Source organism: Oryctolagus cuniculus, chromosome 2, assembly GCF_964237555.1.
Source record: "Oryctolagus cuniculus chromosome 2, mOryCun1.1, whole genome shotgun sequence".
NCBI classification, from domain to species: Eukaryota; Metazoa; Chordata; class Mammalia; order Lagomorpha; family Leporidae; genus Oryctolagus; species Oryctolagus cuniculus.
In genome coordinates this window covers 3,573,480-3,601,058 of record NC_091433.1, presented here as the reverse complement: position 1 = coordinate 3,601,058, position 27,579 = coordinate 3,573,480, and the positions used below count along the sequence as shown (strand labels likewise).

The following is a 27,579-nucleotide window of genomic DNA, read 5'->3' as shown; positions in this document are numbered from 1 at the left end:
CGCTGGGGCGGGGCGGGGCGCGGCCGAGTCCGCTCGGAAACTTTCGCCTCCAGTCGGTCGGACCCGCCCCCGAGGCGCCCTCGGCCGCGCAGGGGGCAAGTCGAGCGTAGCCCGGCGAGGCGCGCCGTGATTGGCGGAGGCCTGCAGTGATTGGCGGGCACTCCGACCGCTCCGAGGGCCGCCTTCTTGAGGCCGCGCCGGGAGTGGAGAGCGGATGGGGGCCCGCCCATCTCCCCGCCCCCCGCCCCGCCCCCCGGCCCCGGCGGCCGCGCGCCCCGGCTCCCGCCGCAGCCTTCGCCGCCCGCTCCGCTCCGGCTGCTCCTTCGCCGGCCGCGGCGCTCTCCCTGTTCCCGGGCATTTCTGCGGTGGCTCGGAGGCCCGGGACGCCGCGCGCGGCCCACTTTCGGGCGGTGAGTAGGTGGACCCGGGCACGGTGGCCGTGGGCAGCGCGCGGGGGGCCGCCCGCCGAGAGCCTCCGTCCCCCTCTCGGAGCTGATGGATGCCTGGGCGCAAAGGCCCCCGCTGGTGCCCCGGAAGTTGGAAAACGCAGGGTCCCGGGGGCTTGGCCCGCTCTGGCCCGGGGGTCCCACGCATCGCGCCGCTGGGCGCCTCCGCGCCTGCGCGAGCCTCTCCGCAAAAGTTGGATGCGGACGGACACGCGGCGCCCCCTGGCCCGAGGGGCCCCCGGCGGCGGTGGGGGTCGGGGTGCAGTGCCTGGGCTCAGGCCGACCCTGCCCCTAGCCTGCTAAGGAGCCGAGCGGCAGCGCCCTGGCCCCGGGACCCTCCTCCGGGACGGGGACCCCGCCGGCGGGACACCCCCCCCCCCGTCTGATTGACGGGTGGCAGCGCTTGGGCGTGAGGGGGCTCGTCCTCAGCGCGTCTTGTAGCCGCTGGGAAGCTGCAGGGCACCGGCGCTGCCGTTCTTTGGAACAGCCCTGCCGCTCCCCCGAGGGCCTGGGGTGGGAGGTGCCCACCGCGGGCAGCTGCGGGCAGCGCCTGGGGTGAGACCTCTGTCCCAGCCAGTGCGGCCCTGCCTCCCGTCTCCTTGGACAATGACCCCTGGCATTTGGCCCAGGCATTTACAGTTTGCAAAGGGCTCTCCCTGTGCGGGGATCCATCCTCAGACTCACGGAGCTGTGCCCTGGGTACCCGCGTGCCGGCTGCCCCCGCCCACCTGTGTGCACCTGTCCGAGGCGCCTGGTGCGCTTGGGAGCCGCTTTGTGACCCTCCCCGGATTTATGTTCCAGGTCTTTCTTCCTCGCCCTCCCCCAGAGCAAGAAGAGTGGGTCCTGGTCTCCCCTTTTCCCCCAAGAGGAATGGCACGGAGGGGCTCCCGACCAAGGCCAGGCCCGGAGACCCCCTCCCGCCTTCTCCCCAGGAGGAGGAGCACAGAGGGGCCCCCGACTCAGGCCAGGCCCGGAGACCCCTCACGCCTTCTCCCCCAGGAGGAAGAGCACGGAGGGGCTCCCGACTCAGGCCAGGCCCGGAGACCCCTCCCACCTTCTCCCCCAGGAGGAGTAGCACGGAGGGTCTCCCGACCCAGGCCAGGCCCGGAGACCCCTCCCACCTTCTCCCCCAGGAGGAGGAGCACGGAGGGGCTCCCGACTCAGGCCAGGGCTGCACGGTCCCTTAGGGCTGGTCACAGGACAGCCCATCTCTGTGCCGGTACTGGGGCACATCCCCCCAGGGTGCACCAGCAGGAAGCTGGACCAGAGTAGCTGGGACAGGACTGGCACTCTGCCATGGCACACGGGTGTCTCAGGCCATGGCCCAGCCCACAGCACTGCAGCGCCCCCCCTCCCTCCCAGAGGATCCTAAACTGCCCCCTTCCTCTCTCTTCTCTCCCCGGGGTCACATCCCCCCACATCACAGCCGGCCGACCCTCTGCTGGGGTGCCCAGACCCCATCGTGCCCTACCCTGGAGCCCCCCTGCGGCTCCCTGTCCAGGGTGGGTGGGGCCCCCTCTGCTCTGCAGATCCAGTGCTGCTGTGTCTTTAGCATCAGCCAGGCTGAGCTGCGGGAAGCCTGGCCCGGGTGCACCCTGTGTGGGGGATAGACAGCCCAGTGCAGACCCACTGACCCGTGGGGCCAGGCCCAGAGCAGGTGTCAGGTGGGCAGGGGTCTTGGCTGTTGTGCACCCTGTGTGGGGGATAGACAGCCCAGTGCAGACCCGCTGACCCGCGGGGCCTGGCCCAGAGCAGGTGTCAGGTGGGCAGGGGTCTTGGCTGTTGCTCGCAGCCTGGGCCCTTCTGAGTCCTCCCCACCCATCTCTATGGACTTGCCACGGTGGGTGGAGCTGGAATGTTCCTTGGTTTGGCCCTTAATGCTCTGGGCAAAAATAGGTACCTGGGAGGCCCCAAGGGCTCCATGCCCTTGTCTTGAGGCTCAGCCTTGGGCCACAGGGCCGGGTCAGGTCAGACCAAGAGTGGACGCCCCAGGCCTGGGACCTACTGGGCCTGCTTGCTTAGGGCTCGGTCGCAGATGGAATTTAAAATAACCTTTTGCCTTAATTCCAAAGATATTACACACTTGCTATAGGAAACCAGGAAAACATTTTTTAACAACAATACGAAACCGCCTGCGGCGTCTGTCCGGCGGAGGGTTTCCCCACCCTAAACGGACGCGCGAAAGCAGTGGACACTGCGTCATCGTGCTGCGCATTCTGTTGTCTTTAAATATTTATGCGGGAGGTCACGGGAGGGCTGTGCATTTTCCCGCTGGTCCCCCTCTGGACGGTGCCCAGGAGTGCCGCCGTGGCGGATACCCCGGTGACGCCGCCCCAGCCGGGCCCCTGGAGGTGCAGGTGCAGGTCAGGGAGCTTCCTGCCCTTGGGCAGAGCAGGACGCGTGCCAGCCAGGGCCAGAGCGCTCTGGGCAGAAGGCCACTGGGTCCTTCCCGGGGTGGCGGCCCCACGGCTGAGCTCCGGGTGCTGGCGTTTGTGTTTGTCTCTTAAGGGGATAAAAATAAGCCTTGTGCTCACGGGGGAAGAATGCGCGCCCGTTCTCCTGGCTCTCACCCAGTGAGGGCTCCAACTTTGGGCTCCGGCCGGCGGGTGTGCTGCCCCCCCTCCCGCCCGTGTGGATGGGTCTTGGGGCCAGGAGCAGCGTGGGGATGATGAAGGTGCTGAGGGCTGGGTCAGGTCTCAGAGCAACAGAGGGACCCTCTCCGGCCAGGCTGCCCCTCCCCCACACGGTCAGCCATCCCGGGATCTTTCCTGATCTGCGTGGTCCCTGAATTCCACCACAGCGGGGACCACGGGTCCTCATGTGTTGGTGCGGCCTTCCGGGCCATAGCTTGTACCGCAGACAGCCCTGTTGTGACGTGATGTGACGTGACGTGCGCGGTGCTTGGCGTGCCAGCCGTGGCCTGCGTGTTCCTGCAGTTTCGTAGGGTGTTTTCCACCTGAGCCTTTGTGTAGCGCCTGGGGGCAGCTTAGGGCCCGTCCCTAAGATGCTTTCTCCTCCCTCAGGCCCTCGATCCCTGCAGCCCCCGTGGGACAGGCGTCACCCGCACGTCACTGCGGGGCCAGGCAGCCGCAGGTAGGGGCCGTCCACTCCCTGCGGCTCTCGGCTGTGAAACCGTGCTCTGGCGGCTGGGACCGTCCTGTCCCTGCCACGCCTCTGCTGGGGGTCTACCTAAGCGAGGTGAGGGAGGCGCCTGCTGTGACCGGGAGGGGTCCGGATTTGGAGCGGGGGAGAGGGCGCCACCAGAGCAGGAGTGTGGCCCAGAGCAGTCCAGGGTTGGTGCTGGGAGCGGCTCCGTGGTTTGGGGGGAGCGGGATGGGGGAGGGGCACAGTGTGAAAGGCCGAATTTTCTGGAAGGTGCTTGGGGAGGTTTGGAGCTGGGCAGGTGTGAGCGGAGTCTGGCTGAGCCGCCGGGCGTGCGTTTCCCGGCCTGTGAAGGTGAGCGGACACTCGGAGCCGGGGAGGTGCCGCCAGCAGGACGGCTTCACTCAGGACAGGTGCCCCGGGCGGCAGGTGGCGCTTGGCTGGCGGGACGGCAGCGGTGAGGCGTGGTGTGGCTGGGGGAGCTGGGCCTGCTGGCCCCTGGCCGTGTGGAGGCCGCGCGGGACCTGCTGCGCCCACTGCAGCTGGCCATGCACTCATGTGGGCCTGCATGCGTGGCCTTGTGGGAACCCCCCCGGACCCCATGCGGGGTGCAGGAGGCTCCAAGTCTGGGATCCCTGGAAGCCCCCCGCGGGGCCAGGACCCTCACGAGCTCTGGGCTCCGCCGTCTGTGGCTCTGGCTGCCCGTCCTACTCGGTGTTTGTCTGGTTTCCAGGTAGCGAGGGAGGCCGCTTTGCTGAGCCCGGGGCCCTTTCCTTGTCGCGACGCGCGTCCCTGGATCCCTGTGCGGTTTGTCCCAGCAGCCCGGCCTCGCGCCACCTGCTGCACACATCTGCTTGCTCTTTAAGGTGTTCGTGTCAGGGGTTTGGGTCGTGTGATTTTGTCCTGTGTGCAGGCCTGGCATGGACCCGGGCAGAATCGCCAGATGCGTCATTGCAACCTCAGATGTGCTCTGTCAGCCCCGGAGACGAGTCTGAGGTCGGGGTGCAGGCGGAGCTGGGGGCTTCTCCTGCCTCTCCAGCCTGGGGTCGCCGCCCAGCCCCGGCATCCCTGAGCTCAAAGCCGCGTCAGCCCTGTCCCCGCCCCCATGGCCACACAGCTGCCTCCTCTCTGTCTCTCTTCTCATAAGGACACTGGGCACTGGCGTGAGAGCCACTCCAGGTGGACCTCGCATTCAAGATCTTGAACTGCATTGCACCTGCGAGGCTGCCGGCCTCCACACCCGGCGCCTTTCACGGACTCTGGGGAGGCGGCGCTCAGGAGCCCGTCGTCCGGCCCTGCTGACGTCTGGGTGCCGTCTCTGGGGCCTGTCCCTTGGCTCCCCCGGCGCGGCGAGCACTTGAGGCCGGGCTCGCAGCTGTCGTGGCCACTTGACCTTGAGTGACCATCTGTGCGGCAGACAGGCCTTGGGGGCCGTGGGAGGGGTGAGGCCACACCAGAGAGCAGGCAGCACCCACCTGTACCCTCTGCTGCCCCCAGACTTCCCCGGCTGGGAACCGGAGCCGACCGGCTTCGGAGCCTGCTGCGCATCTGACCACGACTTTTCTTGCAGGCAGGATGGACTCCGGCGCCTCTCCTCCGAGCCCCTCCCTCCCAGAGCCCCCGGCCCGCTCTCAGCTCAACGCCGCTGCCTCTGTGGAGCAGGAGAGGAGCGAGGTGCCCCCAGCCCCCGGCACCCAGGTTGGCCCTGGACCAGGTGTTGGAGATGCAGCTGCCCCTGCCGAGCCCCGGGACTCAGGCACCAGGAGCAGAGAAGGAACGGCGGGGACGGGTAAGGCGGCGGGGCCCGGAAGCCCCCTGGCCTCAGCCAGGCCAGGGCTGTGTTGTGAAAGCAGGGGGGGCGCCTGGCCCCGGGCCCCGGGAGGAGCCTCCTGCTGGGCACCGCAGGGCCTGCCGCCCCCGCTCTGAGCCCGGATGTCACTGCACTCGGCTCCACGTCCCGGCCCTCACAGGTGGGGTGGCACAGCCAGGAGAGGCTACGGGGGAAGCCCTGGGGGCGTCTGTCGAGTGCCCCGTCCCAGCCTTCCCGGCTCCTCCGGCTCTGCCGCGCCTCCCCTGCTCTTGGCCCACCTGGCAGCTTCTTCCCAAAGCATGCAGTGCCCATCCCCCACCTCCCCATCTCCGCCTGCTGGAACCCTGCCACCCATAAGGCCCTCCTGCCTCCTACGCTTTCCAACCTCGACCCACACCAGGGAGACGTGTTCGTTGCGGGCTGGCACATGCTAACACACATGTCCACACATGCACACACATATACATATGCAGTCACACACATGCGATGCACACACTTGTTCACACATGCACTGTGCACACGCTAGCACACACGTGTATACGCGTGCGCTTGCTTGCACACACGTGTGCACACACTCACTTGGTGCATCTCTAGTCCCTGATCTGAGCCGGGGCTGTGGTGGGCAGTGGCCAGACCCAGGCTCACCGGCTGCTGGTACCCTGCCCCCCTGCGACCCTTGTAGGGCTGTGGCAGTTTCCACGGGGGATCCCGCTGCCGTGTAGCCGCCACGCTGTCTGTGTACCAGACACAGGCAGGGGGCAGTGAGCACGCAGCACGGGGGAGGCTGAGGGGGTCTGGTGCTGGAGCAGCCTTGGCAAAGGCTGGGGGCTGAGAGCAGGTGCGTGGTGGGTGGGCGAGGAGCCTGTTAGTGGGGATGTTGATTGCGGGTGTGGGCCCTGGCTCGTCCCCTTGGGCCCTGGGAAGAGGAAGAGGCGTTGTGCAGCCTGAGTGGGCTGGACTGGGAGCCCCTCCCCTCCTCGGGTTGGTGCGGTGTTTCCCGGCCCTGGGTGCGCAGGCTCTGCTGGAGCCCGGGCTCCGCTCACGTGGCGGGTGGGCGTCGGCTCGCTGTGCCCGACCGCGTGGCTGGGCACCAAGAAGGCCGTGTTGCAGGACTGAAGCGTGGTTTGCGTTCCTTTTCTCCACGAAGGAGCTTTGTGTGGCCGGGGGCTTCCTCCCCCTGCCCCGCCCCAGGCGGTGCAGGCCCCTCCCCCCATTGCTCACGGGGTGACGCATGGCTTCCTTTGTGCCCAGGTGTTGGGGGATGGGCGAAGCGGGAAAGCCAGCCTGAGCCACCTCTGTCCAGCTCGCTCCAGCTGGCATCTCCAGTGCCCACCCTCCCACCGCGACTGCCTAAGGCGGCCAGCCCAGCGCAGCGTGGCCCTCCTGCCCGTGCGAGCCTGGGGTGCACGGACCCCAAGGCACAGAGCCCCAGGATTTGTCTGGGGAGCCAGGCACTGCAGAGCGGGGCTTCTGAGCTCTGGGCAAGGGGCGTCGAGCCCCCCCATCCCTACATCCCTGCCCCTACCGCACCCCCACGCACGGTCAGCGCGTGCTGCCTGAGCCCGATTTACCCTCGCACTGGGCTTGGCGTCTTGAAAGACCACCTTGTTCCTTTGCTTGGCCTCCAGGGCCTCTGGGCCAGCAAGGGCCTGGCCCCCGGGACATGGGCCTGGCCACAGCGACCGTGGGACCCAGGACCAGGGCTCACAGGGCCCGGCTTCAATCTGCGTCAAGCAAACCGGCCCGCGGAGGACCACACCGCGATAAGCGGGGGCAGGAAGCAGATGTGGTCTCGGTTTGGCTTCTGCCCGAGCAGAGGGGGTGGAGAGCGAGCCGGGCCTGTTGGCCGTGCAGCCGGGGCTCTGTGTGTCGTGGCTCCTGGTTGCTGGGCACCGGTGCCTGACTGGGGGACAAGCAGGCCCCACCTGCAGGTGCCAGGGGTGCCCGGAGCATCCGCCGGGAGCAGCCGGCTGGGTGGGTTCCTGAATGGACTCTCCTGGCCACCGGAGGTGCAGTGGATGTCAGTGCAGTGCCGGTGGGGGGCAGGGCAAGCGTGAATATTGCAGGGGCGCCGGCCCCCCTCCCTGTCCCCTCCCCGCTCCCTCCCTGCCCACCCCTGCCGGAGCCTTGCAGGCCTCCTGCCGGAGCAGCCCACGTTGCCCGACAGTGCTGGCGTCGGGCACCGGAGCAGCCCACGTGGCCCGACAGTGCTGGCGTCGGGCACCGCTGCTGCCCCGTTCTTCAGATAAGAACGGAGATGCACTCAGTGACCCAGGGAGCCTGGTGCTGCAGGCGAGGGGCCTGGCCTCGTGGGGTCCCCCAGGCTCTGGTGACCGAGGGGCAAAGGCGCAGGGCTGTCCCCCAGGGTCTTCTAGGAAGAGGAACGTGGTAAAGAAGTGTCCGTGTCCTGGGATGTGACGGAAGGGCCTAGTCACTCACGGGAGCAGCAGCAGGGTTGCCTGGAGGGCTGCCTGGAGGAGGCGCCCTCTGAGACCAGAGCTGCCTGGGGTTCCCTTCCTCTGGCTGTCTCTGAGTGAGAACCCTGAGGTGTTACTGCTGCTGCTCTGTGGCCCGGGCAGGTCGCCCGCCACGTGGGAAACGCTGGGTCAGCCCTGGGAGGCTGGGGTCCCCAGGGGCCAGACAGGGAGAGAAAGTGGGGACGCCAACGGATTCCCAAGAACCCAAGGAGTCGTGGGGCTCTGGGCTGGAGTGTGGCGCCTCCTGCTGGGGGCTCGATTCTCACTGCTGTGCAGGCCGCCCTTCCAGAGCCCCGTGTCAGTGGCCAGGGCCTGCCCCTGCCCAGCCAGGGCCACAGGCGCGGGGGCCCTTCCTCACGGGTGCGGGATGTCCCCATGAGTGTCGACCGCAGTGCTGTCTTTGGCTCTGGGGGGGTCCTGTTCCACCCAGCAGGAGAACGCTGTGGCTCTTCCAACACACACTCACACACACACTCACACACACACTCACAGGTCTGCCTGTGCCACCACACTCAGCCCCGTCGCCAGCCCAGAACCTGTTTGTGCAGTGCCGGGACTGAAGGGCTGGGTCAGACTCCTGGCCCCCAGGGCGCTGGCAGCTGATGGTGGGGGTGGGGGAGCTGGCTCCGCCCCACCGAGGGCCCCTGCAGGGCCTTGGGCTGCACAGGGAAGCCGGCCTGGTGCAGGGGTGCATGGGAAACGAGGCTGGGGCCCCTGTGGCCGGCATGTGCAGAGCGTGGCTCCAGCGCTGAGCCTGCCTGGGGCCGGGGCCAGCTCGGCCACTTCCCACTGCTGTGCCTGGGGCAGGGCTGGGGGCTTCCCGAGGAGGGGCGTCGGGGTGGGGGCATGCACGCGCATGGCCCGTGGCGGGCACAGCAGCTCCGCCGGCTTCAGGAGGGGTGCTTGGCACTGAGCAGTAGGCGCCCTGAGTTCTGCCGTCCGCCGTGTGAAGGCTCCCGGCGTGGAGACAGCGGGTCCCTCGCCTGCCGTGCCGCCGGAGCCCAGCGCCCGGGGGCTGTGTGGACGCTTCTCCCAGGGCTGCTCCGAGGCCGGGACCACGGAGAAGGTGCTGGGCTTGCTTCAAAGCCGTCCTGCGTGTCGGGGACACGCCGGGAAGTGTCAGGCCATGGATGGCACCTGTGAAAATTCATCATGGCACAGACGCGGCTCGTGGCCGATATACACGCCCGCATCTCCCGTGTGCTGATTGAAGGGGAGGGGGAGTGAGGACCTGGGACTTCAGTCAAGAAAAGGGTTTTGAGCTGGAGGGAGCGGAGGCCTGCCATTGTGCCTGGGAGTAGAGTCAGTGAGGAGCAAAGGCCCTGGAGTCAGCAGGGGCGATGGGGACCTGGGAGGAGGGAAGAGGGCCACGTGCGTGGGTGCCAGCCCCGCACCGGAGCTGGATGGAAGCAGTGGATTTGCGCATCAGCCGTCCCATGGGACTGACATCAGCCGTGGAACTGAAACTGCCTCCGAGGTGACGTGGCTCACGCGTGGTCACCCAGTGACACAGGGTCAGAGTTTGTCCAGATGTGCACAGGCCGCCGCTGTGCCCCGCCAGGAGGGCCTGGGCCGGGAGCCTGCGGGTGCCGCGTGCCCCTGTGCAAGCGCCCTGTGGCAGGGCTGGGCTAGGGCGGGAGCGAGGGTCGCAGGACGCATGGGGCCCTGCAGCCGCCTTGGAGCGGAGTCCCCAGGGCTGACAGGCGGCAGGCGGCGGTGCCCTCCTGTCTGGGGGCTGAGCCTTCCGGTTCCTTTCTCCCTGACCACGGGCCTGCCCCCGGTCGGATGGGGGAGGCTGGGCCCCGTGGGCTGCCCCTGGCGGGACCAGGCGCCAAGTCCCTGCACCCCACCCCCTTTCTGGAAACAGCAGGAGAGGGCAAGCCCCTGACCGGCACCTACGGAGTGTGGGGCCAGGGCGTATGGGGGCTGGCCCTTCAGTGGCAGTTTTTTCAGAAGCTCTATGTGTGTCTCGTCCCGGGGGCTGGGCACGGGCCTGGGGACACAGGGTGCTGCACAGGCCCAGCTCTGGCCGCATCCGTCCACTCTGCCAGGAGCCGCGGGCCCGCTCTGTGACCCCCGCCCCGCCCTCTCCCTTCCCCGCTACAGGGCCTGCGACCGGAGACGCAGAGATTCCCTTTGAGGAAGTCCTGGAGAAGGCCAAGGCCGGGGACCCGAAGGCGCAGGCCGAGGTGAGTTCAGACCTGGCTGTGCCTCTGCCGCCCGCTGCGGAGCAGGGGCCAGGCCGGCGGGACTGCACCCGGCCCCGTGCCCGGCTCCGTGTTGGTTTTCGTGTTCGCTGTGAGGTTTTCCCGGGGCTGCACACCTGCCCCAGGGCTCCCTCCCTGCCTCCTGCCCGCTCTCCCTCACGGCTTCCCGGTGCCCTGTTCCTGTCGTCTCCCTGAGCGCGCAGTCCCCTGGCCCTGTGGGCCTGGTTCAGTGGGGGGCACCCTTGGCCTCGGCACCCCCACTGCCCACTCCAGCGGCTGCCAGGGCCGGGCTGACCGTGCACAGCTGGGGCGGCGTGGGGCAGAGGGCTCGGTGCGGAGGTCCCGCGGCGGGGGACGCCTTGGCCGGGCTCCCGTGGCCCTGGAGGGTGGAGCTGCAGTTACAGCCTGTCCCCCTGTGCTGCTGGCTGCACGGCTCCTTGTCGTGGGGAGCCCAAGACCCCAGCAGGAGGAAAGACAGGGGCCCCCGACAGCCGCCTGCTGTGCCAGCCTGGCCAGCCCTGGGGGAGATGCCCGCCCCTCCTCCTGGAGGCCTGGGCAGTGATTGGTCAGCACTGCGCTGTCCCGGCCCCCACTGACTGACAAGCGGGAAGCCGCCCGCCGTGGTCCCGAGTCGCTTGGGAGCCTTGGGCGGCAGCGAGGCCAAGCATAGGGTTTCCTGCTCCCAGAGGGGCGGCCGCACATGCCCGGGGTCCCGGGGCCCCGCCCTGCGCCCTGGCTCTTGGCTGGGGCTGAGGCTGTCGGTTGCAGGTGGGCAGGCACTACCTGCGCCTGGCCCAGGCCGAGGACGAGGAGCTGAACAACTGCACGGCCGTGGACTGGCTCATCCTGGCCGCCAAGCAGGGCCGGCGCGAGGCCGTGAAGCTGCTCCGCCGCTGCCTGGCCGACAGGAGAGGTAGGGGTGCGCGGGGCTGAGCGAGCGGGTTGTAGGGGTGCACAGGGGCTGGGCGAGCGGGTTGTGGGGGTGCACAGGGGCTGGGCGAGTGGGTTGTAGGGGTGCGTGGGACTGGGCGAGCAGGTTGTAGGGGTGCACGGGGCTGGGTGAGCAGGTTGTGGGGGTGCACAGGGGCTGGGCGAGCGGGTTGTGGGGGTGCACAGGGGCTGGGCGAGTGGGTTGTGGGGGGTGCACAGGGGCTGGGTGAGCAGGTTGTAGGGGTGCACAGGGGCTGGGTGAGCAGGTTGTAGGGGTGCACAGGGGCTGGACGAACAGGTTGTAGGGGTGTGCAGGGCTGGGCAAGCAGGTTGTGGGGGGTGCGCGGGGCTGGGGTGAGCAGGTTGTGGGGGGCCTCCCCTGAGCTGGCAGCCTGTCCATCCGCCTGGGCAGCAGCTGGGGCTACAGGCTCACGAAGCCCTGCACAGCTCTGCCCACCACGGGCGGAGGCCACTGCCCTCAGGACAGGGCGTGGGACGAGGGGCAGGCGGCCCCAGCCACGTGCGCCCAGTTGCGACACCGGCCCGCCCACAAGGCCTGGCTCACCCCGGGGTCTGGGGCCTGTGCTCCTGGAAGCTCCAGGGCTCAGGGGAAGAGCAACGTGTGTGTCACAGAATTTTTTTTTTTCCCCCAAAAAAATTTAATTAATTAATTAATTTATTTATTTTTAAAGACTCATTTATTTGAAAGGCAGAGGTGCAGAGAGAGGTGGAAGGAGAGGGAGAGAGAGATCTTCCATCCGCTGGTTCACTCCCCAGATGGCCACAGTAGCCAGGGCCGGGCCGGAGCCAGGAGCTCCATCCGGGTCTCCCACATGGGTGCAGGGCCCCACACACTCGGGCCGTCCTCGGCTGCTTTCCCAGGCCATTAGCAGGGAGCTGGATCGGAAGAGGGGCAGCCAGGACAGGAACCAGGCCCCATGTGGGATGCTGGTCTCACAGGCTGCGGCTTGGCCCGCTGTGCCACAGCACCGGCCCCGCAAAGCTGTGTTCCAGAGAAGCACGGGGCAGGCGTCGGCACGGCAGCTCAGGTGCTGCTTGGGTGCCCACGTGCCATGGCAGAGCGCCGGGGTTCGAGTCCGGCTCAGCTCCTGCCTGCAGCTTCCTGCTGTCGCTGCCCGGGGAGGCAGCCGTGTAGGCGTCCGGCCACTCGCCAGACCGGGCTCGAGAGACCGGCTCCTGGCTTCGCCTTGGCTTCCCCAGCCCTGGCTGTGGCAGGGCTTTGGGGAGTGAACCTGCAGGAGGGAGCTGTCTGTCTCTCTACCTTTCAAACACAGAATTGTCAATGGTACATGCATGTTTTTAGATTATAAAAATATTTATGTGTATCGCCAAAAAACTTGGAATGTGCAGAATACCTGGTGATACGAATTACCCGCAAGCGCCGAGGCTTGGCGCAGCTCTCCGTATTTGGCGCATTTCCTTCTGGTTTTGTATCATGATATTTTAAGAATTGCGGCAGACGGAGGCTTGGCCTGCTGCACCCCAGTGCCGGGCCCAGCGGCCCGGGTTTCTCAGCCGCCCAGCCTCCCCATCGCGCAGCAGGTGCCGAGCCCCGGAGCTGGCTGGGGCGGGCAGCGTGGCCCCCGTGCTGGCTGCGAGGGAGCAACATGGAGACCGCAAAGGCGGCAACAGGGGGGAGGGGGAGGCAGGGCCAGGCCCCCAGCCCCACGCAGCCCCACGCAGCCCCCGTTGTCAGACAAGTGCTTCCCGACCAGAAATCCCTGTGCTCAGGAGAGCAGTTTGGGAAGGCTTTCAAAGGAGAGGGTCGTCCAGGCGTCCGGCCTGCGTCTCACCGCCCTGTTGCGAGAGGCCGGCCGATGTTCTAGGCAGCCGGGGATGAGGGCGGGAAGGGGCCTGGGGTCCTACTCGCCGGCTCTACGAGGGCCGAGGCTCTTTTTTTTTTTTTTTGGGGGGGGGGGAAGGCCAGGTCTGTGGGAGACCATGGAGGGGCTGCACCCAGGAAACAGTGCATGCGTCGGGGGTGGGGGCACCCTGCCCTTGCGCCCAGGCTGATGACCCTGCAGTGACACCGGCCCAGGGGAGACAGCACCGGCTCCCTGCCCCTGGCCTTGGACAAGGCTGTTCCCAGCTCTGGGCCTCCGTTTCTGCTCCAGAGAGTCTGGCGGGCATTGTGGGGAGGGAGTGAGGCAGGAAAGGCCAGCCCGGTGCAGCCGTCAGCTGCACCCCCCACCCCACCCCTGTCAGCCGTGGCCGCCCGAGGGAGCTGTGCCCAGATGCCCTTTCGGCCCCGAGTCCGTGCTGCCCAGTGAGCAAGGGCGCCCGCACCCGTGCCCTGCGTCGCCTGCCCCAGCCCGCTCAGCGCCCCGACGGCTGCGGGGGTGGGGGGAGGCCTCAGCCGCCCCCGTGTCGCAGGCATCACGTCCGAGAACGAGCAGGCGGTGAAGCAGCTGGCCTCCGAGACGGAGCTGGAGAGGGCCGTGCGCAAGGCCGCGCTGGTCATGTACTGGAGGCTCAACCCCAAGAAGAAGAAGCAGGTGGCCGTGGCCGAGCTGCTGGAGAACGTCGGCCAGGTGGACGAGCACGGTGCGGAGCGGGCCCCGGGGACGGGGTGGTGCACGGCCCTGGGGTGGACGGGGTGGTGCACGGCCCTGGGGGGCACGGTGCGGAGCGGGCCCCAGGGGGCGGGGACGGTGCATGGCCCTGGGGTGGACGGAGGCGGGGTGGACGGGCACAGTGCGGAGCGGGCCCTGGGGGGCGGGGTGGTGCACGGCCCTGGGGTGGACGGAGGCGGGGTGGAAGGGCACGGTGCGGAGCGGGCCCCGGGGGGCAGGGACGGTGCACGGCCCTGGGGTGGACGGAGGCGGGGTGGACGAGCACGGTGCGGAGCGGGCCCCGGGGGGTGGGGACGGTGCACGGCCCTGGGGTGAACAGAGGCGGGGTGGACGGGCACGGTGCGGAGCAGGCCCCGGGGGCGGGGTGGTGGTGCCCTGGGATGGATGGAGGCGGGGTGGATGGGCACAGTGTGGAGCGGGCCCCGGGGGTGGGGGGGCGGTGCCCTGGGGTGGACGGGCGTGGTGTGGAGTGGGCCCTGGGGTGTGGGGACAGTGCATGGCCCTGGGGTGGACGGGGCCGGGCCGAGGGCACGGTGCGGAGCAGGCCCCGGGGTGCGGGGGGGTGCGCGGCCCTGGGGTGGACGGGGCCGGGCCGAGGGCACGGCGCTCCGCAGGGGACAGTCAGCCGGCCCTGACGCAGCGCTGCTCGCCCTGCAGATGGAGGGGCGCAGCCAGGCCCCGTCCCCAAGTCTCGGCAGAAGCAGCGGCGGATGCTGGAGCGCTTGGTCAGCAGCGAGTGTGAGTACGGCCGTCTGTCCGGCACCAGCCGGCCCGGCACCTGCCAGAGCCTTCGGGCCTTCTCCCAGCCACCACCCAGGCACAGGGCCCACTCCTCCCTGCAGGTCCCCCGGGCCTGGACACCCCCCCCCCCGCCGGGATCTTGGCCTGAATGGACGCCCCGAGCGAGGCTGTGTTGGTGTCAGGGCTGTGGCCACTGGGACCTGGACCCCGCCCACTGCGGGGCACGAATGTGCTCACAGGCGGACAGGCCAGCAGCAGGGCTGGGCTGAGACAGGCAGGGGTGGTGTCGAGCCTGAGCGAGGTCCAGACTTGGCAGGGAGAGAGCACTGTGGGCCCAGGGGCCCCTATGGGGGGTGGGGGCTCTCCCAGCGCGGGCCTATGGAGTTGGGGGGGAGGAGATGGAGACTGGGGGAGTGCCCTTCAGACACCTGGGGTCAAGGAGTTGGGCTTCCCCGTCCTCCACATCCAGCTGTCCAGCCTGACCATTGCCCCGTCCACGCAGGTGCACTGTGGTCTGGGGACCCAGGGCTCCGTGGCACAGACAGGCGGGGTGACAGGAGAGCTGGGTGAGCCCGGCTCCACGGGCCCCAGCCGTGGCGCGTGCTGTTTCCGGGCCCCCTGAGGAGCACATCCTGTCCGTGTGGGTGCAGCTCTGGGGACTCCCCACCTTGTCCTGCGCCCGTGCCCCTGCCAGCCGGGGAGCCCGGCATTGGGAACCCGCTGCCTTGCGTTCGCCGGTTCTCAGTATTTCCCGGTGTTAGCCAGCACCCAGCACATTGCCGGCCTTTGCAAACGTGCTGCGTAGAGGGGTTTTTAGGCACGTAGTAGGCCTGTGTGGGTCACACTGGATGGGGGGCTAATAGTTCTGCACAGTAGGTCCTCAGTGGGTCATGGTGGGTGGAGGGGTTGGTGGGCGCATAGTGGGCCCTTGGTGGGTCGTGGGGGATTAGTGGGTGCATAGTAGGCCCTCAGTGGGTAGCGAGTGGTTGGACTTTAGGGCAGGTATTCCCAGCACTGTGAGAAGCCCTGCCGAGGCTCCAGGGATGGGGTGTCGAGGGTGCGGGAGACTCGGGGGTCGCAGGCCTCACCGTGGAGCCGGCAGAAAGGCACGGGCTCCTGCAGGCGTCAGGAGCCGGCAGCAGGGACACTTCTGCATGTCACCCAGGCCGGGCAGACCTGCCACTCCCCACCCAGCGCCCGTCGCAGCCGGGCCCCGGGCCGCCGTCCCCGCAGGGTCAAGGCGGCTGGCGGTTGGGCGTGCGCCATGCCGTCTTCTCTCCTGCTTCAGCCAAGAGCTACATCGCGCTGGACGACTTCGTGGAAATCACCAAGAAGTACGCCAAGGGCATCATCCCCACCAACCTCTTCCTGCAGGATGACGACGAGGACGATGAGCTGGCGGGCAAGAGCCCCGAGGACCTGCCCCTGCGCCTCAGGGTGAGCCCGGCCCGGCCCTGCTGCTGTCCCGGAAAGGGCCCGGGGCGCCTGTCCCTGCGCGGGGACCTCGGGAAGGGGGTGACGAGCACCCACAGTCTCGTCTTTGTCCGCGGGCGCTGTGTGGACAGCAGGTGCAGGGTGGGAGCAAGCTGTCATGTAGACTTTGTCACAGAGGGGAGCGTGCCTTCACCGTGGAGTGCTGACCTCTATCAGGCCAGGGACCGGGATGCCTGCTGACCCTGGCTCAGGGAGGCCGCGCTGGCACCTGGCAGGGGGACAGGCACACGGGGGGCGTGAGCGGTGCGGGCAGCAGGAGTGGCCAGCAGCAGAAGGCCCAGGAACGCAGCCCTGCTGACTGCACGGCTTCTGCTTCCTTGGCCGTGTGGTTGGGACTTGGGGGACAGAGGGTGTGGCCACACAGCCCTCCCAGGATCACCCCCAGCTGGGCACTCGGGGTCACTCGGGCCTGTACCTCCGTCTGCAGAGATCCTCCCCAGGCGGCTGAAGGAACCCACAGGGGCAGCTGTGGCTAGGGGGGTGGGGGCCTCTGAGCAGGGGCAGCCGTGGGCGGCAGGGCTGGGCCTCTGAGCAGGGGTGCTGTCACATAGCCATGGCCGGCGGTTCTCCGAGGCTGCCTTGTGTCTGTGTCTTCATGGCTAATCATGGGAGATGGGCTCCCGCCAGTGGGTAGCAGCGGGCGAGCGGGTCAGGCCTGGGGGCCGGGAGGCGGCTCAGCCGAAAGCGTGGAGCGTGGAGAGGGTCAGAGCGGGAGGGGGGCCAGCGGGGCCTTGCGCGGGAGAGCACAGCAGTGGATGGCCACGCTGCAGGGCCTGGGGGCTGGACCCTGTCCCAGTGCAAGGCCCCCGGGGCACAGGGTAGGAGCTCGGTCTTCTGCCGGCTGTGCCGAGGACAGGGAGAGCACCCTGTGCCGTCCTGAGACGTGGGGCCAGGCTGGCCAAGAACCGGAAGGGAAGGAGCGCGGGCCCAGGCAGCAGGCAGCTGGCAGCTGGGCCGCTGGGCGTGGGGCTGGGCAGGGGTGCGAGGGTGAAGTGGAGAAGCCCTGGGGCCGGGAAGCCGGGCCTCCCCATTTACACCTCCCCAGTGTCCTGGCCAAAACCCTAATAGTGCCTCCGTCCACACCAGGGTCGTTTCTTTTTTAAAGAATTCTTTATTTATTTGAAAGAGTTACAAAGAGGCAGAGGGAGAGGGAGAGGGAGAGGGGTATCTTTCATCTGCTGGTCCACTCCCTGAATGACCGCAATGGCCACAGCTGGCCAGGCCGAAGCCAGGAGCCAGGAGCTTCCTCCAGGTCTCCCACATGGGTGCAGGGCCCAAGCCCTTGGGCCATCTTCCACTGCTTTCCCAGACCACAGCAGAGAGCTGGGTCGGAAGTGGGGCAGCCGGGACAGGTACCAGTGTCTACACTGCAGGCCATGGCTTTACCTGCTACGCCACAGTGCCGGCCCCAGCCTGGTGCACTTGTCACCGGCTTACAGGTGATGGGTTCGGTGCTGTGCCAGGCCTGCAGGTCCTCTTGGGGGAGAGATTTGAGGCATCTGGGGAGAGGTGAGCAGGGCTGCGTGCTGACGCCGGGACTCCGCTCCAGTCCGTCTCACGCAGTCTTGCAAAAAGGAAAAATGAGTCATTGGCCTCTCTGCCCACGGGAGCTCCTCCCACTCTGAATGGCCTTGGAGAGAACGGAGAGAGGAGGAAGACGACAGATGCCCCGGGCTCCCGCTGCTCCCACCGAGAATGTTCCAGATCCAGGCCTGCGGGGGCAGGGGTGGGTGAGAGGGAGCCCCTGGGCGCCCACCGCGGGAGTCTCTGCTCGAAGCAGAGTTTGTTTTCGCTGGTCTTGACATCACGTCAAGATTTTTAGTCTCCCGTTTGCCAGGGCCCCAAGAAACAGCGTATGGATGGGGACAGCGCTGGGGCCTGGGAAAGGAGACCCCACCCCAGGGGCAAAAGGGGAGGTGAGGCTGTGCGGGCGTGCGGTGGCTTCTCAGGGCCCAGCCGTGCCCGGCCACACGTCTCAGGGCACAGCCTGGGAGCACCTGTAGCACCTGGGGCTATGCTGCCGGCGGCAAGGGCTCGCCCAGGGGTGGACTGAGCTCTCCTGCCCGGCTCCCAGGTGGGGGCCCCTCCCCTCAAGGGCCGGCTGCTCCCTGGCAGGTGTCAGGGGCACTCAAGGACTTGTGTGGTGTGCAACTCGTGGTGTGGACGGCACAGAGGGGGCTGGGGGGCCGCCAGCTTGCTGAGTAGTTTCCTCGCCTATGTGCTTGGGCTAAAGCAGAGGCAGGACTGGGCGTGGGAGCCCGGTGGACCAAGCTGTGGTTGGGACCCCACATCCCTTACTGAGGTGCCAGCCTGGGTCCCAGCTCCTCTGCCTCTGGTCCAGCTCCCCGCCAGTGCACCTGCTGATGGCTCAAGACCACAGGGGAGACCCAGAGCGAGTTTGGGCTCCTGATTTCAGCCTGGCCCAGTCCTGGCTGTTGTAGGGATTTGGGAAGTGACCCAACACGTGGAAGGTCTCTCTCTCTCTCGCACGCTCTCTCTTGCTCGCTCTCTCAGATTTATTTATTTATTTGAAAGGCAGAGTTACAGAGAGGCAGAGGCAGAGAGAGGCTAGTTCACTCCTCAAATGGCCACAACAGCCACAGCTGTACTAATACGAAGCCAGGAGCTTCCTCTGGGTCTCCCATGCAGGTGCAGGGGCCCAAGCACTTGGGCCATCTTCTGCTGCTTTCCCAGGTCATAGCAGAGAGCTGGATGGGAAGTGGAGCAGCCAGGACTCAAACCAGTGCCCGTATGGGATGCTGGCACTGCAGGCAGCGGCTTTAACTGCTACGCCATAGCACCGGCCCCTGGTGTCTCTGTGTTGCTTTGCCTTTCAAGTACATGAAAATAAAATAAAAATGAACACTTTTAAAAAGAGCAAGAAAAAAATGTTTAAAAACCCAGTAGACTGTCACAGACAGGAAATGAAGCTGTTCACGCGTGCATCTGTGTGTGCACAGACACCACGTCTTGCACCTGCTGTGCCAGCGGCTTCCAGGGGTTCTGACCATCCCGAGCTGACAGCCTGTGCCTCCAGGGACAGGGCGCATCCCAGCACTGTCACCCGGGTGCTTGCGCCAGTTCCTCCGTGACCCCCCAGGGGGCCACCCGGGGAGAGGCTGCCCAAGGGTGTGGAACAGGCTGGCACTGCCCACCTGGCCTGGTGCTGTTGGGTGTCCGGCCACTACTTCCTGTCTGCTGCGTGCTCTGGGCGCACAGCCAGGCTCCTCCCCGGTGGTGGCCTCGGCCTTGGTCCCTGCAGGACAGGCAGTGTGCACCACTGTCTCCACCCTGCACAGACAGCCAGGGTGTGGGGTCCCCCGGACCGCAGGATCGCCCCCGCCTCCCTCCTTCTGGCCCACCACCCTCTGTCCTGTGTCTGTCTTAGCTTGTGGTGGCGCCAGGAGTTCCTTCTGACCTTTGCCCTGGGAGTGGATGTGGGGTGGGGAGCGAGGGCTGCCCTGGCATGTGCCTGTGTGGGGTTCGTGTCACGTGAGCAGTATGGAGTATGTGTGTGCGTGTGTAGTGATGGGTGCACACGTGTGCGTGTGTATGGTGGTGTAGCGTGGGCATGCACTGAGTCTGGGGTGGATGTGCACATGCGTGTGCATGTGAGAGCAGGAGAGACGGGCTGCACCCTTACGGTGTGTGGTGGCCCTGGACTCCTTCTCCATGCTGGGAGTGCTCACAGCCGCCCTCCTTAGAGCCCAGCCACCCCCCCAACAACAGATGAGGAAGTGGAGGCTGGGGGCTGGGGGTGAGGTCCCCACTCAGTGCACAGAGACCCAGCGACATGAGCTCTGGGCAGCCCAGCAGGGAGCTTCCTGGGGAGGGAAGTGGGAGCCGGGTGGTCTCCCCGAGGTGTTCCAGGTCTCAGGGGAGATCGGAGCGCGTGAGGCCCGCCCCTCCCCCTGCAGGAGGTGAGGGCTGCACCCGGGGCCTGGAGGGGGGGTGCAAACTGCGGAGTGGGGAGGCGAGGGGCGCTCACGCCAGCCCGGCCCCCCACGCGCCCTCCCCTCGGGGCCTGGAGGGGGGTGCAGACTGCGGAGTGGGGAGGCGAGGGGAGCTCACGCCAGCCCGGCCCCCCACGCGCCCTCCCCTCGGGGCCTGGAGGGGGGTGCAGAGTGGGGAGGCGAGGGGCGCTCACGCCAGCCCGGCCCCCCACACGCCCTCCCCTCGGGGCCTGGAGGGGGGTGCAGACTGCGGAGTGGGGAGGCAAGGGGCGCTCACGCCAGCCTGGCCCCCCACGCGCCCTCCCCTCGGGGCCTGGAGGGGGGTGCAGACTGCGGAGTGGGGAGGCGAGGGGCGCTCACGCCAGCCCGGCCCCCCACGCGCCCTCCCCTCGGGGCCTAGAGGGGGGTGCAGACTGCGGAGTGGGGAGGCGAGGGGCGCTCACGCCAGCCCGGCCCCCCACGCGCCCTCCCCTCGGGGCCTGGAGGGGGGTGCAGAGTGGGGAGGCGAGGGGAGCTCACGCCAGCCCGGCCCCCCACGCGCCCTCCCCTCGGGGCCTGGAGGGGGGTGCAGACTGCGGAGTGGGGAGGCGAGGGGCGCTCACGCCAGCCCGGCCCCCCACGCGCCCTCCCCTCGGGGCCTGGAGGGGGGTGCAGACTGCGGAGTGGGGAGGCGAGGGGCGCTCACGCCAGCCCGGCCCCCCACGCGCCCTCCCCTCGGGGCCTGGAGGGGGGTGCAGACTGCGGAGTGGGGAGGCGAGGGGCGCTCACGCCAGCCCGGCCCCCCACGCGCCCTCCCCTCGGGGCCTGGAGGGGGGTGCAGACTGCGGAGTGGGGAGGCGAGGGGCGCTCACGCCAGCCCGGCCCCCCACGCGCCCTCCCCTCCCCCAGGTGGTGAAGTACCCACTGCACGCCATCATGGAGGTGAAGGAGTATCTGATCGACGTGGCCTCCAAGGCGGGCATGCACTGGCTGTCCACCATCGTCCCCACGCACCACGTCAACGCCCTGCTCTTCTTCTTCATCATCAGCAACCTCACCGTGGACTTCTTCGCCTTCGCCATCCCGCTGGTGGTCTTCTACCTGTCCTTCGTGTCCATGGTCATCTGCACCCTCAAGGTCTTCCAGGACAGCAAGGCCTGGGAGAACTTCCGCACGCTCACCGACCTGCTGCTGCGCTTCGAGCCCAACCTGGACGTGGAGCAGGCCGAGGTGAACTTCGGCTGGAACCACCTGGAGCCCTACGCCCACTTCCTGCTCTCCGTCGTCTTCGTCATCTTCTCCTTCCCTGTGGCCAGCAAGGACTGGATCCCCTGCTCCGAGCTGGCCGTGGTGGCCGCCTTCTTCACCGCCACCAGCTACATGAGCCTGAGCAGCTCGGCCGAGCCCTACACGCGGCGGGCGCTGCTCACCGAGCTGGCCGCCGGGCTGCTGTCCCTGCTGCCCGCGCTGCCCGGGGACGGCTGCTGCCTGAGGGCGCTGGGCCAGGCCTTCTGCACCGTGCCCCTGGGCCACCTGGTGGTCCTCAACGTGAGCCTCCCCTGCCTGCTCTACCTGTACCTCTTCTACCTGTTCTTCCGCATGGCCCAGCTGCGGGACTTCAAGGGCACCTACTGCTACCTGGTGCCCTACCTGGTGTGCTTCATGTGGTGCGAGCTCTGCGTGGTCCTCCTGCTGCAGTCCACGGGCCTGGGGCTGGTGCGCGCCTCCCTCGGGTACCTGCTCTTCTTGTTCGCGCTGCCCGTGCTGGCGGCCGGCCTCGCCCTCATGGGCCTGGTGCAGTTCGCCCGCTGGTTCGTGTCGCTGGAGCTCACCAAGGTGGCCGTGACCCTGGCGCTGTGCTGCGTCCCCCTGCTCCTGCGCTGGTGGACCCGGGCCAGCTTCTCCGTGGTGGGCGTGGTCAAGTCGCTGACGCGCAGCTCCGTGGTCAAGCTCATCCTGGTGTGGCTCACGGCCATCGTCCTCTTCTGCTGGTTCTACGTGTACCGCTCGGAGGGCATGAAGGTGTACAACTCCACGCTGACCTGGCCGCAGTACAGCGCCCTGTGTGGCCCGCGGGCCTGGAAGGAGACCAACATGGCCCGCACGCAGATCCTGTGCAGCCACCTGGAGGGCCACCGCGTCACGTGGACCGGCCGCTTCAAGTACGTGCGGGTGACGGAGATCGACAACAGCGCCGAGTCGGCCATCAACATGCTGCCCTTCGTCGTGGGCGACTGGCTGCGCTGCCTGTACGGCGAGGCCTACCCGGCCTGCAGCCCCGGCGCCACGGCCACGGCCGAGGAGGAGCTGTGCCGCCTCAAGCAGCTGGCCAAGCACCCCTGCCACATCAAGCGGTTCGACCGCTACAAGTTCGAGATCACCGTGGGCATGCCGCTGGGCGGCCACGAGGAGGACGACGTCACCAAGGACATCGTGCTGCGCGCCAGCAGCGAGTTCCGCGCCGTGCTGCTCGGCCTGCGCCAGGGCAGCCTGGTGGAGTTCAGCACCATTCTCGAGGGCCGCCTGGGCAGCAAGTGGCCCGTGTTCGAGCTCAAGGCCATCAGCTGCCTCAACTGCATGGCGCAGCTGACGCCGGCCCAGCGCCACGTGAAGGTCGAGCGCGACTGGCGCAGCGTCGTGCACGGCGCCCTCAAGTTCGCCTTCGACTTCTTCTTCTACCCCTTCCTGTCGGCGGCCTGAGGGCGCCCCCGTGCGCGTGCGCTGCGGCCCCCCCCCCTTCCCGGCGTTGCGGGCGCGGTCTGCGGGGCCCCTCCTGCGCCTCAGCCTCCGTGGGGAGTGTGTTTCTTAAAGAACCGCGTCCACGCCCGTGCGAGGCCGTGAGCCCGTCCTGGGCTGTGCCCGCTGCCTGAGCCCGGTCACCTGACCAAGGCCTGCCGCGGCCCTGCTGTCCCGTGGGTGGGGGGTGGGTCTGGGGGCCTGGCCCGAGCCCCCCGGGCTCTGCCCTGGAGCAGAAAGGCAGGGTCCTGAAACGGGCAGAATAAAATCCTGTGGTGAAGCCTGCAGCCCTCCCCTTTCCCGCAGGTGCAGGGCTCTGCCCTCGGCTCGGCTGAGCTCCAGAACCGACGCCCCTGCCGGCGGGCAGCCCCTCACCAGCCCAGCGCGGGCGCGAGGGGCGCCGAGGGCTCCGGGGAAACCTCTGGCGGCCGGGTGCCAGGGCTGCCTGCTGCCTGCACTCACAGATCGGCATCCTGGACCTCAGCAGGTCCCTGGCTCTGCTTGTGCCCAGCCCGGCCACACCCTGGCTGGGGGGTATCTGGGGCGTGGCCCTGGCTGGGGGGTGTCTGGGGCATGGCCCTGGCTGGGGTGGGGGTCTGGGGCATGACCCTGGCTGGGGGGGTGTCTGGGGCATGGCCCTGGCTGGGGTGGGGGTCTGGGGTGTGGCCCTGGATGGGGTGGGGGTTTGGGGCGTGGCCCTGGCTGGGGTGGAGGTCTGGGGCGTGGCCCTGGCTGGGGGGGTGTCTGGGGCGTGGCCCTGGCTGGGGTGGGAGTCTTGGGCGTGGCCCTGGCTGGGGGGGTGTCTGGGGCATGGCCATGGCTGGGGTGGGGGTCTGGGGCGTGGCCCTGGCTGGGGTGGGGGTCTGGGGCGTGGCCCTGGCTGGAGGGGGTGGCCCTGGCTGGGGGGGTGTCTGGGGCGTGGCCCTGGCTGGGGGGGTGTCTGGGGCATGGCCCTGGCTGGGGTGGGTGGCACTGGCTGGGGGGGGGCCTGGCTGGGGGGTGTCTGGGGCGTGGCCCTGGCTGGGGGGGTGTCTGGGGCGTGGCCCGGCGGTGGGCGCTGCCTGCATGGCTGTCCCTTCCTCCTCTCTGCCTTGGGTATTGTTTTGGAAGCCGATAGTCACGCCGTCTTAGAAATTCAAGTTGCTGGGCCGGCGCCGCGGCTCACTAGGCTAATCCTCCACCTTGCGGCGCCGGCACACCAGGTTCTAGTCCTGGTCGGGGCGCCGGATTCTGTCCCGGTTGCCCCTCTTCCAGGCCAGCTCTCTGCTGTGGCCAGGGAGTGCAGTGGAGGATGGCCCAGGTGCTTGGGCCCTGCACCCCATGGGAGACCAGGAGAAGTACCTGGCTGCGGCGGCCATTGGAGGGTGAACCAACGGCAAAGGAAGACCTTTCTCTCTGTCTCTCTCTCTCACTGTCCACTCTGCCTGTCAAAAAAAAAAAAAAAAGAAAAGAAATTCAAGTTGCTGTGGAGGTGGGAAAGACGCGAGTCAGGACGGGTGCCTGTGGGACCCCGTCCCGTGCGCCTTCACGTGCGGTGAGAAGCCCCCCCCCCCAGGTTATTTATTCGAAGGTGAGTGAACAGGATCTTCCATGCACTGGTCCCCTCCACAGGTGGCCACGGGCCTGGGCCGGGCCAGAGCCAGGAGCCGGGACGTCCATCCTGGTCTCCCACGCGGGTGGCGGGGTCCCGGCCTGGGTCGTCCCCTCTGCCTTCCCGGGGGCGTTAGCAGGGAGCTGGAGCGGAAGCTCCGATGTGTGGTCCCAGCATCACAAGGCAGCTCAACCTGCTGTGCCACGACCCCGGCCCCCGGCCACGGATTCTTCCGTGGCCTGGCCACCTGGCTGGCGAGGGCGTCCCTGCACGGTCACTCATCCCGTCTCCTGCCTTGGGGCGCACGTGCAGGAGAGCTGGGAGGAACGCGCTCTCGTGGGCAGTGAGGTGGGGTTCCCGGTCGCCCAGTCCCCTCTCCCTGTTCCCCCCCGAGGCCACAAGTGCAGGCCCCGGCCCACGCTGCCCCAGACTCACCACCGATTGTCCAGCAGGGGGAGCCACCTGGCGCTTTCTGAGCTAGCGAAAGTGACCGCCTGTGGGCCTCCCCACACCTGGAGGAGGCGTTGAGAGGCCCCGCCCCCGGGAGAGAAACAGGCCCGTGAGCAGAGCCAGCAGGGGCGGGGCTGGAGCCGAATCCAAGCAGAGACCTCTGTTCTCAGCCCCAGGGCCCCCCACGCACACAGGCCCCTGCTGTGAGGCTCCCAAGCCTGCCTTGCTCACCCTGCTGATCCCCGCATGCCTCACGCTTCCCTTGAACAGATATTTGCTGCCTTGTGATGCGGAGCAGTCGCTTGTCCCTGTCCCGTGCATCAGACCAGGGCACAGCTTCAGACCGACACAACCTTGGGAGTGGGCCAGTGGCCCCCGGTCAGGACGGGGAGAGCCTGGAGGAGAAAGGGAGGGGCTTCCTTCCAGCCCCTGGGAGAGAGAAGGCCAGGAGGACTCCCAGGAGGGGGCGGGGCTGGCCTGGGAGGGGTCCAGGAGAGACTGGGAGGAGGCAGCCCAGGGGAGGGTGGGAGGTGGCTGCGGACAGCCGGAGTGAGGCCCGGGAGGGGCACCGGGGAGAGGACCTCCCTCCCGAGAAGCCTGGCTGGTGCTGCCGTGGCTGTTGGTTCTGGGCGGCCCCTGGGGACTGCTCGGTGCAGCCGTGCAGAGCCAGGATCGGGTGCCACTGGCCTCGCTGGACCGATCGCCGGGCCTGGCGGGCTTTGTGGACTCAGGCTTGCTGGGGGCCGAGGCTGCTGCTTTGCGAGGGCAGGGGCTGGCATCCGGGTTACACAACTGCCCCCCCCCCACATCTTAGACCGCGAGGTTGGGGGGCTCCTGAGGTGAGCGATGGCCTGGCATCATCTCCCCTCTCTAACTCTGGCTTTAAATAAATAAATAAATAAATACTTTTTTAAAAGTACAACATGAGGCTGCCTGCTGTGGGCTGGGCCTTTCCCCCTCAGGGCTTTGGAACCCCCAGGGAGGGTCTGCCAGGTGGGGGTCTCACAAGGCTTCCAAGAACTAGCAGCGGCCTCTGAGCGGCACAGGAGGGTCTGCCATGAGCTCTGGGAGGGGCCTGGGGCTCAGTGTCCAGACCCCAGGGGGGCGCCCTTGCCCCGGCTCCCCAGGGGGCATCTGGTGGCGCCTGCGCCTGCGCCCTCTGTTCTGGGGCATTGGTTAAACCACTGCGGAAACGCCAGCTGCCTCCCACGCTCGGATCCTTTTCTCAATTCCCCGAGGCTCACCTGCCCCGGGCCCCGCCCAGTTCCACAGCTGCCTCTCTCCGGCCCCCAGTGAGGACCGAGGCCCCTGATGCAGCAGTAGGTGGAGCAGAGTTCCTGTCGGGTGGGGGTGATGTTTCCTGGGGAAGAGTGCGCCCGTCCACCCACGCACGGATCGTAACCCCGGCAGGTGGGGAACGAGCCAGGTTTACCAGCATCAGCGCAGCGCCCCCTGCATGCCGGGTGCCAAGCGTGCACCTTCGCAGCTGGACACCAAGGCAGCCGGTTCCACATCAAAGACTGTGGTCCCCAGAATCAAGCCCCCACAGATGCCCACGTTCTGGTCCCCTAAGCCTGTGAGTATGGGGCAGAGGGGCTCAAGCCAAGGATCTTCACGTGGGGGGACCACTGTGGGCTGTCCAGTCCAGCTGGGCTCAGGGCCGGCTCAGGTGCCCCTGTAGGAGGGAGGCGGAGCTGGGAAGAGGCTACGCTGCCAGCTCTGAGGACGCGGGCGACATCTAGGGGCTGCGAGAGGCCGGGAAACGGGGCTTCCCGGAGGACCAGGCCTGCCCGGCGCCTTGACCCTCGCCCAGCGAGAGCCACAGTGGACGCCTGGCCTCCAGGACGAAGTGCGCTGTTTGCAGCTGCTGTGTTTGCGGGAGGTGGCCGCCGCCACAGCAAACCGGGACGAGGGGAGCCAGCGTGAGGTGTCGGCCCCCGGCTCACACCTCCACCTCGGCGGAGTCGGGACTCAGCCCTCCCTGCCCACCGGGCCCCGCAGTGGCCCCCGGCCCCAGGTACAGGGCCGATGGAGCAGGAGTGCACACTCACAGACCCACAGCAGTGCCGATGGGGGCGAGGGGGCCCTGTCGCTACAACACAGATCCGCGCCCGGATGGTTTACTGGGGCTCACGGATCTGGCAGGTCCGGGACTGGGGCTGCCCCGCCCCCAGCTTAACCATGTCTTAAAGGGCCAACACCATCAGGGAGGCGGGAGATGTCAGTGTGAGCTCGGTGGGAAACCACGGGAAACCCAGGAAGGGACTGAAAGAACACGTGAGGATGTGGGTGTTGTAGACGACACAGACTTTAAAAATAGATTTATTTGAAAGCAGCAGAGAGAGGGAGGGAGGAGGTACCTTCATCAACAGCCACGACTGAGCCAGGCCAAAGCCAGGAGCCTAGAACTCTGTCCAGGTCTCCCACGTGGGTGCAGGGCCCCAAGCACTTGGGCCGTCCTCCGCCGCCTTCCCAGGTGCATTAGCGGGGAGCTGGATAGGAGGCGGAGCAGCCGGGACTCCAGCCTGAGCCCCAGTATGGGATGCCCGCATCAAAAGCGGCAGCTTAGCCCGCTGCACCCCAATGCCGGCCCCGTCAACCGCGAATCACATTTGTCATGGAAACAAGCAGGAAAGAGAAGCACCCAGCCACCTTTACCTCTTGGTATACCAACACCCAAAGCTTAAAAAGCCACCTTCCCTCAAGGAAGACCCAGGCTAAGACTCCACGGGTGGGCTCTCCAGGTGGCTCCGTGCCCATGTCCACTCCCGCTGTCCTCCTTGGCCAGTCGTGGTCAGTGAACTTCTCTCCCTGCTGGTGCTCTGCCTCCAGACTGGACCAAAGCTTGCCCTGGGTTCCCTGGGACACACGGGGACTGGGTAGGGTGTGCAGCCAGGAGTAACACAGGTGCTGCACAGGAAGGGGGCGTTCCCACTCCCCAAGGCTGCACTCCCTCCCTGGGGGTTCCTGTGGCCAGAGGCACCTGCCCTGCCCTCCTCCCCACCTGGCCCCGGGCATCACACACGGACAGGTGCATTGTCCCGCCTGCACACCTGGAGACCAGGGGTC

The 27,579-nt window shown here is 67.8% G+C and overlaps 1 protein-coding gene across 3 annotated transcripts; it reads left to right on the top strand.

Annotated features, from left to right (window-relative positions):
- The first annotated feature begins 253 nt into the window (after positions 1 to 253).
- On the top strand, positions 254 to 25,432 carry WFS1 (wolframin ER transmembrane glycoprotein). Of its 3 annotated transcripts, XM_051830499.2 has the most exons (9): positions 254 to 410; positions 3,470 to 3,539; positions 5,119 to 5,337; positions 9,942 to 10,024; positions 10,811 to 10,955; positions 13,367 to 13,537; positions 14,224 to 14,304; positions 15,596 to 15,744; positions 20,643 to 25,432. In XM_051830499.2, exons 3-9 carry the CDS (start codon positions 5,124 to 5,126, stop codon positions 22,431 to 22,433), a joined length of 2,634 nt encoding a protein of 877 aa, XP_051686459.2. In that variant the 5' UTR covers positions 254 to 410; positions 3,470 to 3,539; positions 5,119 to 5,123; the 3' UTR covers positions 22,434 to 25,432. The 3 variants fall into 3 exon arrangements, with proteins under 3 accessions (XP_051686459.2, XP_069924121.1, XP_069924120.1); XM_070068020.1 differs by lacking the exon at positions 3,470 to 3,539 and having other exon boundaries at positions 5,123 to 5,337; XM_070068019.1 differs by lacking the exon at positions 3,470 to 3,539.
- The last annotated feature ends 2,147 nt before the right edge of the window (positions 25,433 to 27,579 follow it).